The 17502-nt window shown below is 47.3% G+C and overlaps 2 protein-coding genes across 7 annotated transcripts in view; both read left to right on the forward strand.

Annotated features, from left to right (window-relative positions):
• The window catches only part of slc44a2 (solute carrier family 44 member 2 (CTL2 blood group)), a 116206-nt gene extending 107304 nt beyond the window's left edge, over positions 1 to 8902 (forward strand). The window contains 5 exon segments of the mRNA XM_085971950.1: positions 405 to 478; positions 2023 to 2093; positions 3671 to 3759; positions 4520 to 4604; positions 6402 to 8902. Coding sequence (XP_085828076.1) covers positions 405 to 478; positions 2023 to 2093; positions 3671 to 3759; positions 4520 to 4604; positions 6402 to 6526 — 444 coding nt within the window. The 3' untranslated portion in view covers positions 6527 to 8902.
• A 2850-nt stretch (positions 8903 to 11752) lies between these two features.
• The window catches only part of LOC147097811 (interleukin enhancer-binding factor 3-like), a 51558-nt gene continuing 45808 nt past the window's right edge, over positions 11753 to 17502 (forward strand). For 3 of the 6 annotated variants that reach the window (XM_085971943.1, XM_085971944.1, XM_085971945.1), the window contains exon 1: positions 11753 to 11842. The gene's annotated coding sequence lies outside the window, so the exon portion shown is untranslated. Of the gene's footprint in view, positions 11843 to 11862; positions 11971 to 12034; positions 12055 to 17502 lie in introns of those variants that run through there. The other 3 variants (XM_085971947.1, XM_085971946.1, XM_085971948.1) reach the window with 3 other exon arrangements.

Below are 17502 nucleotides of genomic sequence, written 5' to 3' on the forward strand. Positions count from 1 at the left end.
TGCCTCTCGCTCTCTCTCTCTGTCTGTCTGTCTCTCTCGCTCTCATACAGACCGGGAAGGCCACCGTTTGAGTATCTGGACTGTGCTGAGCTGGCTGATCTCAGTCAAGTCTCAATGTCTCTGGGCCAGGCTTGTTGCTCCTGCTCGCCATGGTTTTCCATGACCCCTGCTGGAACAGTCATGTGCTTCAGTGGTCGGTGAGGACAGGGTTGCGCTCTGCTGTAATCACCTCCACAGTCGAATAGCTACCAGCGTCGCTGTCTGTGCTCAGAATGGCCACTTGTGTGAGGTAACGGAAGGAACCTGTAGCCCACGAGAGTCAGCGAGGTGAGGAGAGAGGCTTAAGGATAAAATAAATGAGGTAAGATTTACCAACATTGTTCTTGCTGTTTCTCTTTCTCTAGGTTGCAATTTATGGGAACAACTTCTGCACCTCAGCAAAGAATGCGTTCTTCCTCCTAATGAGAAATATTATCCGGTGAGTGAGAGTGAGTGTGAAGTGCTGAGGATCAGTCCGGTGAGTGTGAGCAAGTGTGAAATGGTGAGATTCAGGCCGGTGAGTGTGAAATGGTGAGATTCAGGCCGGTGAGTGTGAAGTGCTGAGGATCAGTCCGGTGAGTGTGAAATGGTGAGATTCAGGCCGGTGAGTGTGAAGTGCTGAGGATCAGTCTTGTGAGTGAGTGTGAAGTGCTGAGGATCAGTTCGGTGAGTGTGAGCGAGTGTGAAATGGTGAGGTTCAGGCCGGTTCACACTCGCTCACACTCACTGGGATCTCGACAGGCTCAATGAGTGGGTGAGAACATGGCAAATGGAATATAATGTAGATAATTGTGAAGTTATCCACTTTGGTAGAAAAAACAGAAAGGCAGAGTATTTCCTAAATGGTGAAAGATTGGGGAATGCAGATGCTCAAAGGGACCTGGGTGTCCTTGTACATGAGTCACTGAAAGTGAATGTGCAGGTGCAGCAAGCCATTAGGAAGGCAAATGGTATGCTGGCCTTCATTACAAGAGGATTTGAGTACAGGAGTAAAGAAGTCTTACTCCAATTATATAGGGCCTTGGTGAGACCACACCTGGAGTACTGTGTACAGTTTTGGTCTCCTTACCTAAGGAAGGATGTACTTGCCATAGAGGGAGTGCAACGAAGGTTCACGAGATTGATTCCTGGGAATGCGGGACTGTCGTAAGAGAAGAGATTGAGTAAACTAGGCCTATATTCTCTTGAATTCAGAAGAATGAGAGGTGATCTCATTGAAGCATACAAAATTATTACAGGGTTTGATAGGATGGATGTTGGGAGAATGTTTCCCTTGGCTGGGGAGTCTAGAACCAGGGGCCACAGCCTCAGGATAAAGGGTAGGCCATTCAGGACTGAGATGAGAAGAAATTTCTTCACACAGAGGGTGGTGACTCTTTGGAATTCTCTACCTCAGAGGGCTGTGGAGGCTCAGTCGTTGGGTATATTCAAAACAGAAGTCGATAGATTTCTGACAAGGGCATCAAGGGATATGGCGATAGGGCCGGTGAATGGAGTTCAGGCAGAAGATCAGCCATGATCTCATTGAATGGCGGAGCAGGCTCGAAGGGCCGAATGGCCTACTCCTGCTCCTATTTCTTATGTTCTTATGAAGTGGTGAGGTTCAGGCCGGTGAGTGAGTGTGAAGTGCTGAGGATCAGTCCGGTGAGTGTGAGTGAGTGTGAAATGGTGAGATTCAGGCCGGTGAGTGAGTGTGAAGTGCGAAATGGTGAGATTCAGGCCGGTGAGTGAGTGTGAAGCACTGAGGATCAGTCCGGTGAGTGTGAGTGAGTGTGAAATGGTGAGGTTCAGGCCGGTGAGTGAGTGTGAGTGAGTGTGAAGTGCTGAGGATCAGTCCGGTGAGACATAGAAACATAGAAAAATGGGAGTAGGCCATTCAATGAGATCTTGGCTGATGCTCTATCTGTGAGTGTGGGTGAGTGTGGTGGTGAGTTGCAGCAGTGGTTTGGCTATGACTGGTTATCGGTTGATCGTTTCTTACAGGGTGGTCGTTCTGGACAAAGTCACGGACTTCCTGCTGTTTCTGGGCAAGCTGCTCATTGTTGGAGGAGTGGGTCAGTACACGTTTCATTCCGCCCTCTGCTCTCTCTTTAAGTGAATCTCTTACTGATCGCCGGTCTGTGCTAAGTAAACTGATCTCAGGCAGGATGGTGGTTGATGGGCAGGTAGCGGGAGCTGGAGTCGCTTCAGAGAAGGGAAATCCAGTCAGGCATCCGACTCCCGCTCCCATTCCTGGCCCAGCGACTCCTGCTCCCGTTCCCGGCCCAGTGACTCCCACTCCCGGCCCAGCGACTCCCGCTCTCCTCCCCTCACTACCTGGGGCCGAGTGTCTCCTCCCTTCACTACCTGGGGCCGAGTGTCTCCTCCCCTCACTACCTGGGGCCGAGTGTCTCCTCCCCTCACTACCTGGGGCCGAGTGTCTCCTCCCCTCACTACCTGGGGCCGAGTGTCTCCTCCCCTCACTACCTGGGGCCGAGTGTCTCCTCCCCTCACTACCTGGGGCCGAGTGTCTCCTCCCCTCACTACCTGGGGCCGAGTGTCTCCTCCCCTCACTACCTGGGGCCGAGTGTCTCCTCCCCTCACTACCTGGGGCCGAGTGTCTCCTCCCCTCACTACCTGGGGCCGAGTGTCTCCTCCCCTCACTACCTGGGGCCGAGTGTCTCCTCCCCTCACTACCTGGGGCCGAGTGTCTCCTCCCCTCACTACCTGGGGCCGAGTGTCTCCTCCCCTCACTACCTGGGGCCGAGTGTCTCCTCCCCTCACTACCTGGGGCCGAGTGTCTCCTCCCCTCACTACCTGGGGCCGAGTGTCTCCTCCCCTCACTACCTGGGGCCGAGTGTCTCCTCCCCTCACTACCTGGGGCCGAGTGTCTCCTCCCCTCACTACCTGGGGCCGAGTGTCTCCTCCCCTCACTACCTGGGGCCGAGTGTCTCCTCCCCTCACTACCTGGGGCCGAGTGTCTCCTCCCCTCACTACCTGGGGCCGAGTGTCTCCTCCCCTCACTACCTGGGGCCGAGTGTCTCCTCCCCTCACTACCTGGGGCCGAGTGTCTCCTCCCCTCACTACCTGGGGCCGAGTGTCTCAAGTTCTCTCAATATTCCCGAGCCTGTGTGCTGATAGAAACCATGGCGGGGACATTCCGTTGCCCGGCCAGTCCTAGAGCACTAGTGACGGCGTGGCACAGTGTGATATTGGTCATACAAACCCAGAAGGTGTCGGGCTCCATGCCTGAGTTTGCTGATCTCGGCCAAGGCAGTGGTTGGTGCTGCAATAGCCTCAGCACCCTGGATTGAGGAGGGGCAGTAGCTGGAGTTCTAGACCCTGAGTGTGGGTGTGTGGTGCATCGTGAGCACTGGTTAGGGGTCAGTGTCTAAAAAGCTGCTGAACCTCACTGTATAAGCTCACACATGGGCGGGCAGACGGGTGGAATCGAGCCTCAGTGAGATACCGTTCCATTATTGGGGTAAACGTTGATGGTTATGTTGTGTTAAGGGCTCTGCTGCTGGAGGCCTGATGTTCCATAGTGTGAGGATCCTTCAGAGTGGAGCACGGCTCATTCACTCGCCCTGCTTGCATGGCCTTGCGCTTCGTGTTAATCACTGAGTAATTCTTTCTTCCTTCTCTTCCCCAGGCATCCTTGGATTTTTCTTTTTCACCAATCGAATAACGATAATCGAGGATAAGGCACCAACTCTGAATTACTACTGGGTTCCACTGCTGGTGAGAAAGACCCATCAGTGTTTGCTTTAAGCACAGCGTGCCCCACACACCTTTGCCAACAAGAACGTGGCTCTGACACCATGTGCTCTTATTGGTCTTGCACTGTTGCAGTCATTTATAGATGGAAATAAAGATGTGCTCAGAGTGCGGCACAGTGAGTAACCGAGCCATACAGACCAGCAAGATCCCACACCTATAATCCTCGCTCCGTTAGTTATCTGGTCTCAGCTGGCACTACACTTGGGTTCAGTACATTGGGTAAGGGAGGGGAGATTGGCCTAGGTTCCTGCTCATAATGACAATCTAGTGACCCCTGTGTGTGCACATCTTGGCTGTGATGCCCACCACAGTCCAACAGCCCGCCAACTCTCACTGTCACGCATAAAGAATAGTTAGCCGCTGAGGTTCCCGAGGGCATCAGCACCCATGAAACTGTGCCCCAGGGAGACTTGGTGCCTTCAGGGCACGAGAGAGAAACATTGCTGATTCCGAGGAGTGCCGGTATTTGTAAATGATTTGTTGGGCGCAGTGTGAGCGAGATACGAGCAGTGTGGTGAATCCTAACTCCCTGTGATACATCGTGCTCACTGTGCCGTATATTCCTGGCGCTGGGTGCAGGAGAGCTGAAGAGTATTGGATCAGCCTGCGTATTTCTTAATTGTTTAACTAACTCTAAGTTTGAAAGCTGCAGCAGCTCGGAGACTAGCTCTGTCGGAAAGCTGACTGAGGCAGTAATATTTCTGCTGTTTCTGTCTTACAGACTCTGATTGTGGGTTCCTACCTTGTTGCACACGGCTTCTTCAGCGTGTATGCAATGTGCGTGGACACACTGTTCCTCTGTTTCTGTGAGTATGCCACTCGGCACTTTTAATCTGTATGTAACCCAGAGCTGTTATAACTAGAGCTGGTCCCAGCGATTGAGTTCTGATGTATGCTTTGCTAATGATGAAAGTTTAGTGGAAGCATTAATAATTGATCTTAAATAATTAAATATTGTACGAGATTGATCTGGAAAATTGGCTTTGTATTTTTAAAATCTGACTTTGATTTTAGTCATTTCTGGATGACTGCGAGTTTTCTCAGGAACAGCTGAGCCGTACAGAGCAGGACGACCCCAGCTTCAATCCCCAGTCTCTGCTAAATCTCAGCTGGAGTGGCTGTATTGATGCTCCAATTGGCCTCAGGGCGAGGCAAGAATTAGCTGAGACTGCTGCTCCTGATATCCAGTGACTCCTGTTGGACAGTGCCTTTGTGTGTGGATGTCGGTAGGATCAGGTTCAGTCTGACGCTCACCAGTAGCTTGCCGATGCTCACTGTCACGGCTGTACCTGAAGATCAGCCATGATCTCACTGAATGGCGGAACAGACTCGAGGGATAAATGGCCTCCTCCTGTTCCTATGTTCCTAGAATGGCCACTTGGGTGAGGTGTCAGAGGGCAGCTCCGCCCACTGAACTGTACCCCAGCGAGAGTCGGCACTTTCAGGATACCAGGGCAGAAAATAAATACCGAATTTAGCTCTGTGCAGTGAGAGGGTTAAAAAACAGAAGACTCCAGAGTCGAGACTTCAGATGTAATTGTAATGGTTTCCTTGTCACGCTGGCAGCCTGGATTCTGTTAAGCTGCATCTCGGCAGCGACCAGAATTGTTTACAGGACATTCTGCTTGAGTTTCTTGCCAGTTTCACTGATGTTTCTGACTTACGAATGTTGTCTGTGTCTCACTAGCCCTATTAGCAGGGTCAGACTGGCCCTCATCAGGTCATTGAATCTGATCATTTACTTACATATTCCCCCTCTTTGTTTTACCTTTTCTCCTATCTAGTTTTCTGTTTTAGTTTCTCTGACACCACTGTTCCATCAATGGAATGGAATGGAAACTAAATCTACAAGGGCCGGGTGGTCTGGATTAAGCACAAATCCACGACCTTTCCTCAGCGGGGTACGCTGGCCACGGTTAGATCCTCTAACCCAAATAGAATCTGCCTGTTGATGCATTCCCAGCTCAACTGAAGCAAGTGCCCAGCAGCCCTGCAGCTCGTGCTGGGTCAGGCGCCAGCAAAGACAGCCTTGAATCTGCAGCGCTGTCCCTGATACTGCCATCCTCTGCAGGTCTGTCCTTTGTACGTACATCTACAAACCAGCAGGTAACCAGCACTTGGGTTTGTTGGGCGGCTGGCTCCTCCTGTCAGCACGTTCAGCGGAATTCTGTCTGTAGAATTTATCAGGACCTTCACAGTTGTTTCACTGTGAGATTGGCTGGACCAGGGTATGGTCCTGATTTCCAGTGGGAGAGATACTGAACGACACAGCGGGTCTGCCAGCATCTGACGAGTTAATGTTACGAGTGTAGACCTTTCGCCAGCCTCTCTACAGAGACTGGCGGACTTGTATTTCCAGCTGCTTCTGTTTTTCCTGATCTCTAATTGCTAATCACCGGCTGAGAGCCTGAGCTCTGTCTGTATATTTGTGCTACATAGTTTCTTTTTACTGACTCTGATTATTACCTGCTTCTTTCTCTTTTACTCTCTCTTCTTTCCTCTCTTGCTCTGGCCTTGTCTCCCTCCGTCCATCACTTCTGCACGGGGATGTGTTTGGATTCTTCTGCCTTTCCTCTGCCGCTGTTTCGTTGCCGGGAAACCAGGTGAAGATCTGGAGCGGAATGATGGCTCTCCAGAGAGACCGTACTACACGTCGCTGGAGCTGCGCGATATTCTGTACAAAAAGGAACTCGACTCTCCTCAGACGCCACAGTTGCAGGAAGAGTGACAAGAGCTTCTGAACGAGGCACAGTCACTTTTATCAAACCATTGATGAACCCCGTTAGCGAGACACCCCTGGGAGGATCCTGTAACTAAACTATCGGCCCTTGTGTCTCCTAACAGTGTGAAGTTGGGAATGTTTCTGTCAGTACTGGGACTGCGTTGGAAACCATTTTCTTTCTTTTATAACCGAAGGGTAATCAAGTTCTGGAATAAATCCCGGGGCAGAGAGTGAGATGAACAGGTCACATGGGTACAAGAAGTAATTAATTGTGTTTCTGGAGAGAGAAGGGATTGGAGGATAAGGTGAGAAGGTGCTAGGTGGGGGCTGATTTATGAAAAAAGGACAAACTAGTTGGACCTAATTCCTAGTCCCTAAAGATTCTTATAAACGTACAGAACTTTCATTTGACATCACTGTGTGCTAGTTTAATGGAAGCTGTAACTTCTACACATGTAATATAAACATGTTAGGCATTCAATTACTAATATCACTCGGTCATTTCTACACTTAAATTCCTTTGCAGTCTAACACTTTCACTGGAAACAGTTTGTCTTTATTCGATCAACCTTTAGCTGTTAAAGATTTGCTTTTCTGAGCAGCACCCAGAGCCCCTCCAATGAGGAACCAGTGTTTTGAGAGGTTGCTTTGTGACAGGACAGGGCTGGTTGTAGTCGGTGTTTGTGTACTGATACTGCACACAGTTTCTAGATTCTAACCGCACTGGGATTTGTTCGATTCTTGTTTATAAATGTGGATGATATTGCTGTTCATGCAGTGGAAGACCTGGAGAGGAACGATGGCTCGAGTGAGAAACCCTATTTCATGTCCAAAGCACTCCTGAAGATCCTGAATAAGAAAAATGAATGAGGACTGTTGAGTGCAGCCTGCAGCTCAGGGCAAGCCTGTACCTAAAAAACATGGGATCTCACTGGATCGACCCTGCCACTAACGGTGCACGGAGCAAGACTGTCCAAACATACAGAGCACGTTAAAGCTCCGGCCTTTGCGTGCTCTCAGCAACTGCTGGGACCCACTTTGTGAGAGCTTTGTCTGCAATACAGCTGTCGCCAGCTGCACCCTACTGTGCCAAAAAAGGGTTATGGTTTGAGATAGAATTAGGTTATCATCTGAAAGACGTGTTTTATAAATAAAAAAGAGGAAGAGAAGTCTATGTCTGTGCCTGGCAGAGCCCTGTTTCACCCCTCCTGCTCCGATTACCACACAGTAACCGAGGATAAATTAAAAGGTATTATTAACAATAAGGTTATACATGGTCAGATTCAAATGGCATTAATAAACTCCAGAGTTGTATTTTCAGCTAAGTTTTGGCGCACGGCCTGGCTTTAGCGCTCAGCTTAGTCTGGTTTGCTACAGCTGACGATAAGGTGTCCGCAGTCTCGGCTGTTAAACACGCGGTTTACTGTCTCTCTACTTGTAAGTCTAGACATGTGGAATTTTCTTTCCTTTCCCCCCCCCTCCTCCTGACGGCGGTGACTCTCGCCATGGTACGGGTTCAGGGGCGCTGGGCACCCTCCGATACCTCACCCTCGTACTCATTCTTCACGTGTGCGGCTAGACAGTGAGTCCATTATAAACTGCTTAAAAACATTTGTAAGATATGTATCCAATGTATTCTAGTCTTGTCCCTGAAGTTAGTGCCATTTATGTCCTACTCCATATAAGTGGCAAGAGTAACTCGAATGTTAAACGTCCGTAGTCTTTGAAACAAAAAGGACCTAAAATGTCAGTGGGTGGCGTGCTGTCACACTGCTGGAGCTCCTGGAGACTTGCTACGAGCTGCCTTGGTGTGTCACTGGCCGAGGCCTGTGAGTAATCATGTGCTCTTCACGCTGTCTAAAGAAAACTGCCGCCATCCTGCCTACGAGGTTTAGCACTAGAGTCCAGTCCTTTACGCCACTGGAGCCTAGGTGACGGAACCCTGCGTTCGTACGTTAAGGGTAAGAATGAGCCATTGGCTTTTTTAAATGACTGACATTTTCTGAGAACCTTGTTAAATCCAAGTGGTAGAAACCTCCCTCCCTCAGTGAAGGCTCAGCCTAACTAAGAAGCAGTTTTTTTATTTGTGTTTTCTAAAGGTTGTTATTTTAACAGATGATAAATGTATAGCTTGAGACGACACTGTTAACTGACTTTGAATGAACGAGTGTGTCTAGATATTGCTTGCCATACATATATAACACATGGTGTACAGCCAATCTCTTCTTTGCATGCCACAGTCAAATAAATTGTTACTGTTACTTTTGTAATCTAAGGTTGTTTGGATGTATTCATGTCCGCAGTTGCTGGAATTTATACCTGCCCTGTAGCAGATTGATCCCATGGGATTGGTTCTTGCTATAAACAGCATTCCAAATACAATTGAAGTGCCTGATTGTATCATTTATTCTGTGACCATTGCTGCCTCCACTTTCATTCATGGATTTACACAGACTTCATGCAGATAAATCAAATAAATTATAATTTCAACAATTCAGCTACATGGGTTGCTAAGATTTGTCAAGTCCAAAACTGGACAGGAGGCGGGTGTTGGCTGGGACGGAGGGAGGGCAGGGGGGAATCGAGGCGGGGTGGGCTCGGGGTTGGGGTGCGCTCGGGGTTTTGGGTGGCAGGTGCTGTTATTAGTTTAGCCACCTTGTAAAATGTCATATTTTGAAACTGGGCTGTAAGAATCTGGTTCCCAATGCCTGCATTTTAAGAAATTACTGCACAAATACAGGTGGCCCTGATATTTAAAACGGCTGGAATAGAGAGATGGTGGGGTTGGATGGAAAGAAATTGATTGAAGATTCCTAACTGCAACTGTTGATGTGAAAAATGCACCTTAGTTGTCAGCTGCAGCTTTAAATGTAAAAGTGCATCCTATATCAATCTCGGGATAAGGTAAAGTTTCCTCTGGATTGTGAGCAGTTTGCACCGTCAGTCCCACAGTATTGCTATTGCACTGGTGTAACTTGCAGTGCGAATATGATGAGAATCGCCATTACTATCAATGACCACCATAATAGCCACTACTGGCAAAAAAAAAAACCAGGTTTTGAATATTACTAAAATAAGAGTTACCCATCGTGATTTCAGTTTAAAGAAAGAACAAGAACTTGCATTTATATAGCACCTTTTCCATCCTCCAAAACGCTTCACAGCCAATGAAGTACTTTTGAAGGATAGTAACGGTTGTGATATAGACAAACGTGGCACCCAATTTGCATACAGCAAGATCTCCAACCTGTAATGGGATAAATGACCAGATAATCTGTTTTGGTGGTGTGGTTGTGGGTAAAATGTGGAGCAGATCACTGGGAGAACTCCTTGCTCTTTAAATAATCCATGGGCTCTTTTAACTCCACTTAATTTATCATCTGTTCCAAAACACATTTGACAATGCAGCACTCCTTCATACTGCACTGTGGTGTCAGCTGAGATTGTGCTTAAATCCTGGAGTCATTTGAACCAGCCACTAGCAAAGGTTCTATCAAACGTGCCAAACTGGCACAGGTTTATCACCTAAGTGGTTATTCACGTGAAGCCTGGGCAGTGTGCCCTTTAGTTATTCAGCTGTGTGGGCTATTGTTGGCAAAGCTGAATCATGCTCTCACCCAAGCGTCCACGCACTTTCTAAGCAGGGGTATGCTGGACAGTCATCAGAAATGGATTCTTTGCTGATTTTTTTTCTCCCTAATCCAGCAACACTAAGGTCTTGTGTAGAACCCCTGTTCTAGTCCTAGCTGAGACCGGCTTACTCAGCACTGACTGAGGATCAATTCTAAGGTTGGCTTGTGTGTATGACTCTGGTTCCCACCATGCATTTACTAACTGAATCATTAGGGATCTAACTCAAAAGTTTATATCATCAGAATCCCCAACAATTTTATTACCTTGTAATAAGAACAGGAGTCCAGGGTATTCAGCCCATAAACGCTCATCCCTCTCGAACCCTAGCCTGTCCATCCAACTTTAATTTGAACTATAAAGTTAATTACATCAAAGGAATGATAGTGGTGAGGGATACAATGTTTTTTATTCATTCACGTGGTTGTGGGTGGCGCTGGCAAGGCCAGCATTTATTGCCCATCCCTAATTGCCCTTGAGAAGGTGATGGTGGGCCTGGAGTCGCATATTGGCCAGATTTCCTTCCCTAAAGCATTAGTGAACCAAATGGGTGTTTACAACAATCTGGTAGTTTCATGGTCCCCATTATTGATACTAGCTTTTTAATTCCATTTATTTAACTAAATTTAAATTCCCAGCTGTTGGTGGGATTTGAACTCATGTGCCTGGATCATTAGTCCAGGACTCTGGATTACTACTTCAGTAACATAACCACCATGCCATATTATGAAAGAAAGACTTGCATTTATATAGCGCCTTTCATGACCACCGGACATCTAAAAGCACTTTACAGCCAATGAAGTACTTTTGAAGTGGAGTCACTGTTGTAATGTAGGAAATGCGGCAGCGAATTTGTGCACAGCAAGCTCCCACAAACAGCAATGTGATAATGACCAGATAATCTGTTTTTGTTATGTTGGTTGAGGGATAATATTGGCCAGGACATCGGGGAGAACTCCCCTGCTCTTCGAAATAGTGCCCGTGGGATCTTTTACGTCCATCCGAGAGAGCAGACGGGGCCTCGGTTTAACGTCTCATCCGAAAGACCGCACCTCCGACAATGCAGCATTTATATTATGGTGCTAATCTTTCAACTGGAGCTATCCTAATCCCATTTCCTTTACCCATATGATTTTGTATTCATTCTTTTCAAATACTTGCCCAATTTCCTTCAAAGTAATGTTACAGTGCCTATCTCAATCGCACTTGTGCTAAAGCACCCCATGTTCCAACAACCCTGTGTGAAAACATTTCTAACTTTGTCTTTGATACTAATAATTCCGATTGTTACCAATTCACCAATCAATCTTTCACTATTTACCCACTCAAAACTGTTAATTTGAAAACCCTATGAGATTGCCCTTGAATCTGGAGGGAGAACAGCTCTGCTTTACTGGAAGCTGCTGCTGCCATTCCCTGCTGCCTAGGCTGCAGCCTTCCTATTGTTTCAGTGTTTGCAAAGAACTACACTCTCCACAATGCAACGCGGGATGACGTCTCACGCACCGGCGGCCGGCTACTGTGATTGGCGGGTTTGAATGATTCACGTGCGTCGGTGGGCGGAACGAGCGCTGCTGCGCATGCGTGGTGGGGCCCATAAAAGGGATCGGTTGGCGGTACGAGATCACGTGAGGCTTTTTGTCCTTTTCCCATCGAGCGAGCGGCCGGCAGCCAGCGAGAGAGGGAGCGAGGGTGAGTGAGCCGGCCGGCCGGGGCCCGGGGCAGGCAGAGCCGGGCTGCGGCCGGGGCCCGGGGCTTCCCCTCAGCGCGGGCCCGGCAAAGCCCGTGTCTGCCGCTGACCCCCGCGCCGACAGCCTCAAGTGCGTCACTCGCGGCCCAAGCGCCGGGCTTGGGGCCCAGGAGGGGAGGAGCGGGGCCGAGGGACGGGCGAGGTGTTGGGAGAGGTGGGGGAACCGATCTGGGTCCGGGAGCGGGGCCAGCGCGCCGGTTTAAATCCCCGACATCTTCCCTTCCCCCATCCGCCCGCGCCATGAGGCGGCGAGCGGCTGCGCTCAAAATGGCGGCGGCCGGAGAGAGGGGGGAGGGGCGAGGGCCTGCGGGAGGGGGTGGGGCCAGGGTAGAAGGGAGGGGGTGGGGCCTGGGGAGAGGGGGCGGGGTCACGGTCGGTTCCTCCTCTCCCCTTTCCCCAGGGCCTGTTCCCAGCTGATTAATGCCGGCCCCGCTGGCCCTGGCCAGCCCCCTGACTCCTGGCACTAGCAGAGCATCAGCACAGGTCGCCCCGCCTGAGCGCCCACCGGCATAGCATCATACAGCACGAAAAGGGAGGCCATTCGGCCCTGCCTGTGCCGGCTCTTTGAAGTGCTATCCAATTAGTCCTGTTCTTTCCCCATAGCCCTGCAGTTTTTTCATTTTAAGTATTAATCCAGGTCCCTTTTGAAAGTTACTATTACATCAACTTCCACCCTTTCAGGCAGTGCCCTCCTGATCATCATTACTCGCTGTGTAAAAAATAAATTCTCCTCGTCCCTTTTGGAAATCATCTTAAATCTGTGTTACTAACCCTCCTGCCAGTGTCTCCCTAGCTACTCTATCAAAACCCTTTTGTAATTTTGAACACCTATCAAATCTCCCCTTAACCTGCTCTGTTCTAAAGCTTTTCCAGTCTCTACCCATAACAGAAGTCTGGCATCTGTGGTATAATTCTAGTAAATCTCCACTGCATGCTCTCTAGGCTTTGACATGCTTTCTAAAGTGTGATGCCCAGATTTGTACACCATACTCCAGCTGAGGCCTAACCAATGGTTTATACAAGTTCAGGATAACTTCCTTGTTTTTGTACTCTATGCCTATTTATAAAGTCAAGGATCCTGTATTTTTTTAACAGCATTATCAACTTGTCCTGCCACCTTCAAAGATGGTGTGCTGTGCCCCTTTACCCCATTCAGCTGGGTCTGTGTTTTTCATGATTCCATTGGAACCTAATTTAAAGTACCTTCTGCAACAGCAGCTCATATAATTGTTCCCTCTTAAGCCAGTGGTTCTGATTATTGGAAATAGGTAAGGATATGGAGCAAAGGTAGGACAATGGAGTTGATACAGAGCATCCATGCTCTAAGTGAATGGCTGAACAGACTAGAGGGGCTTAATGTTCTACTCTTATATTCCTGTAAAATAGCAGACGCTTTTGTATCTTGGAGGAAAAGTAGACTGGCGTATAAATCGATGGGCATCAGGTGGAATCCTATATCATAAAATGGAAGTTTGACTTATTCAGTCATTGTCTGCAAATGGTAATAAAGCAAAAAAACTGCAGATGCAGGAATTGAAACAAATGGAAAAAAGCTAAAAATGCTCAGAGGATCAATGTCGGCGAGAACAGAGTTTACATTTCAAGTGCATACCCTTGAGAGAAGTTCTGAAGAAGGACACCCATCTGAAACATAGACTCTGTTCTCTCCACAGATGTTGATTGCAGGGTTTTTCCATATTTTTCTGCTTTGTTACTATAAGAAATGATCTGGGCCTTTAGGTGCAGCATGCAGTGACAATTATAAAGCTGAGTTGTAGTGACTTATCCTCTTTTCAACCTTTTAGGCATATTGGAATTTTGAATATTAGGGAAGAAAAACTGAAAATCTGAAGTTTAAAAACACAGTGCTGGAGGGCCAGGAGCCGGTTGACCAGCGCCTGGAGGGCCAGGAGCCGGTTGACCAGCGCCTGGAGGGCCAGGAGCCGGTTGACCAGCGCCTGGAGGGCCAGGAGCCGGTTGACCAGCGCCTGGAGGGCCAGGAGCCGGTTGACCAGCGCCTGGAGGGCCAGGAGCCGGTTGACCAGCGCCTGGAGGGCCAGGAGCCGGTTGACCAGCGCCTGGAGGGCCAGGAGCCGGTTGACCAGCGCCTGTAAAGAGAAAGGCGGGTTATGGCTATAGGTGTAATTCTTCATTACAACCTGAAATGTTAACCTGCATCTGTTGAGCCCAGTCTGTGTTTCAGGTGAGTACTCATCAGAACTGTTATGAAGGGTACGCACCTGAACTATCCTATCTTTCAGATCCTGGCTGTGCTGTGAGTTTCCAGTGTTGTGTGTTGGAGCTACCATGGGTTAATGCACAGCTCTGAAGTTTGTACAGTTAATTGTTGCCCTTGTCTTCCTCATCAGTAGCTGAGGTGCTTGGTCAGCTGCATATCTGTTGGTTACAGGGAGGTGTTTGTCATACTTTGTTTATATTTAAAAGAAACTTCGCTTTGTATTGCAAGGTTTCTGTGAAAGCTGCAGCTGTGTGTTGGGCCCTGTGTGAAGCAACAACGTGGCATTTTTAGTTGCACTCATGGTAGATTGAGTGTTTCAAGAGGGAGGAAGAAACCAAAGTGCCAAATTTCTGCAGGAAAAGGGAGAGGTAGGAAGATGAAATGGAGTAGATTTGGGGTAATCTGTCCACTCTAGTGAATTAGTATATTTACAGGATTGTAAGTGTTGGCATTCAGCTATCTGACGCTAGTATAGACATTCCCTTTTGCTCCTGTTCCTCATCAGCAAGAATACTTTTCCAATAATGTTTTTCAGTTGTGTATCTGCTCGTCAGTATGTACATAGCTTGATTATTGAATACTTGTGCTAGATGGAGATCTCCGTGTGTTGCATTTAGCTTGATTTACCAGGACTTTTTGATTGCATCTAGGCTATTGTACTGTCTCAATTCCTTGTTGCCATCAGCTTCTCCAACCACCTTCTGCCAATTCTTAGCACAATTATAGTCTGTTAATGACCGTCTTGATGTCACATTCTTAACTCCAGCAAAGTTGAAAGCAATGTAGGAACACAGTGGAGTGTTTTTAAATTCGTTCCTGGGATGTCAGCATCGCTGGCAAGGCCAGCATTTATTGCCCATCCCTAGCTGCCCTTGAGAAGGTGGTGGTGAGCCGCTTTCTTGAACCGCTGCAGTCCGTGTGGTGAAGATACTCCCACAGTGCTGTTAGGGAGGGAGTTCCAGGATTTTGACCCAGCGACGATGAAGGAACGGCCGATATGTTCAGCAACGATGACAGAACGGCGATATATTTCCAAGTCAGGATGGTGTGTGACTTGGAGGTGATGGTGTTCTCATGCACCTACTGCCCTTGTCAGGGCAGGTATTTTGTTTGTGTAGAGGGGAGGTGTACACTAATCTAGCCTAGATATGATTGAAGAGGTCTCCAGATGACCAATTGCTTGTCTCATGTGCTGATAGGAACAGGAGTAGGCCATTCAGCCCCTTGAGCCTCTTCCGCCATTCGTGGCTGATCTGTATCTTGACTCCATCCATCTGCCTTGGCCCAATATCCTTTTAGACCCTTGTCTAGCAAAAATCTATTGATTTTAATTGAGCTTTTTGTGGGAGACACTTCTCCCCTTTCTCCTCAATGGCCTGGCTCTGATAAGGCTGTGTCTCCTTGTCCTAGACTCCCCACCTGTGGAAAATGTTTCTCTCTATCTACCCGATCAATTCCTTTCAAAATCCTAAAAACCTCAATCAGATCAACTCATGCCCTTCTATATTCCAGGGAATATCAGCCTAGTTTATGGAATCTCTCCTCGTAATCTAACCCTTTGAGCCCTGTTGACATTCTGGTGAATCTGCGCTGCCCTCCTTCCATGGCCAATCGACCTGCTCTAAGGTCCGGTGCCCAGAGCTGTACACAGCACTCACAATGTGGTCTAACCAGGGCATTGTGTAGCTGCAGCAAAACTTCCTCCCTATTATATTCTAGCCCTCTCGTTATAAAGGCTTAACATTCCATTAGCCTTTTTGATTAATTAATCTTTATACCTGACTACTACATTTTAGTGATCTGTTTACATGGACCCCTAAATCTCTGGACATCCACTGTTCCTAGCTTTCACCATTTAAATATTACTCTGATCTATCCTTTGTTTTTGGTCCACGATGGATGACCTCATACTTAACTGTGTTGAGATCCATCTGCCACAGTTTTGCCCACTCGCTTAATCTATCAATATCTCTTTCTAATTTTATACTTCCGTCTACACTACTTACTATATCATTAATCAGTAAAGCGAATAGTTGAGGTCTCAGCACAGATCCTTGTGGGACACCACTCGTCACATCCGTCCAATTTGAGTACATACCCATTATCTCTACTCTGTCTTCTACCGCCTAACCAGGTCAGTAATTTGCCTTTCCATGAGCTTTAATTTTAGCTAACAGTCTCTTGTGTGGAACCCTATCTAATGCATTCTGGAAGTCCATATAAACTGCATCCATAGACATTGCCTGTCGTCAACTTCAGTTACTTCCTCAAAGTCCAATTAGGTTCATTAGACATGACCAACCCTTTACAAATCCATGTTGGCTTTCTCTCTAATCAGCGTTCGGTCGCTCTGCCCTTAATTATAGAATCCAATAACTTCCCCATAACAGATGCTAGTCTAACAGGTCTATAATTTACTGATTTCTCTCTCCTTTCTTAAATAATGGAGTTACACTTGCAATTTTCCAATCTAAAGGGACAATTCCTGAATTGAAAGAGCATTGGCAGATTATGGCTAAAGCCTCTGCAATTTCACCGACTTCCTTGAAAACCCTGGGATGAAAACCATCAGGTTCTGGGGATTTGTCACTCTTCAGTACCATTATATTTTCTAAAATTGTTTTCTTGCTTACATTAACTTTAGTGAGTTCCAGTCTTTGATTCATTATTAATTTCCCTGGAATGTGAGGTATATTATCCTCTACTGTGAAGACTGATGCAAAGTAATTATTCAACAAGTCTGCCATTTCCTTATTTTCATTTACCCCAATTTGTTTTTAAAGGACCCTCATTACCCTTGACTACCCTTTTTCTTCTAATATAATTGTAAATCCTTCTTTAATAGTGCTAGCCCTTCCAAGTTTTTCTTTCTGAATTCTCTTTGCAGCTCTTGCTATCTCTTTTTGTTTTCCTTTGCTGTTCTTCACATCTCTCCTAGTCCCCTGGACTTACACTATTCTTTACACTTTTATATGCTCTTTCCTTTAGTTTTATGTTACCTTTCACCTCTTTTGCCGACCATGGCTGTTTTATTTGGTAAGGAGAGCTCTTTCCCTTTAGGGGTATATACTGGTCCTGTATTAAGCTAAATTCTTTTTGAACACCCACTGTTCATCATCGGTTTTTTTAACCGATAAGTTTTGACCAGTTTGCTGTCTTCAGTCTCTGTCTCATCCCATTAAAGTTAGAAACTTCGGTTTGAACAGGAGAAACTTCAGTTACTAACATTGAATTTGATCATCTCATGATCGCAGTTCGATAAATGTTTCCTTACTGTGACTATTGCTAAATCTAGTATGACCCTGCCCTTTTGTTGTCTCTCTAGAACATGTTGCTCCAAAAAACTATCTTGAATGCACTCAA

This window comes from Somniosus microcephalus, chromosome 31 (assembly GCF_052327205.1).
Source record: "Somniosus microcephalus isolate GS21.2 chromosome 31, FLI_Smic_1.0, whole genome shotgun sequence".
NCBI classification, from domain to species: Eukaryota; Metazoa; Chordata; class Chondrichthyes; order Squaliformes; family Somniosidae; genus Somniosus; species Somniosus microcephalus.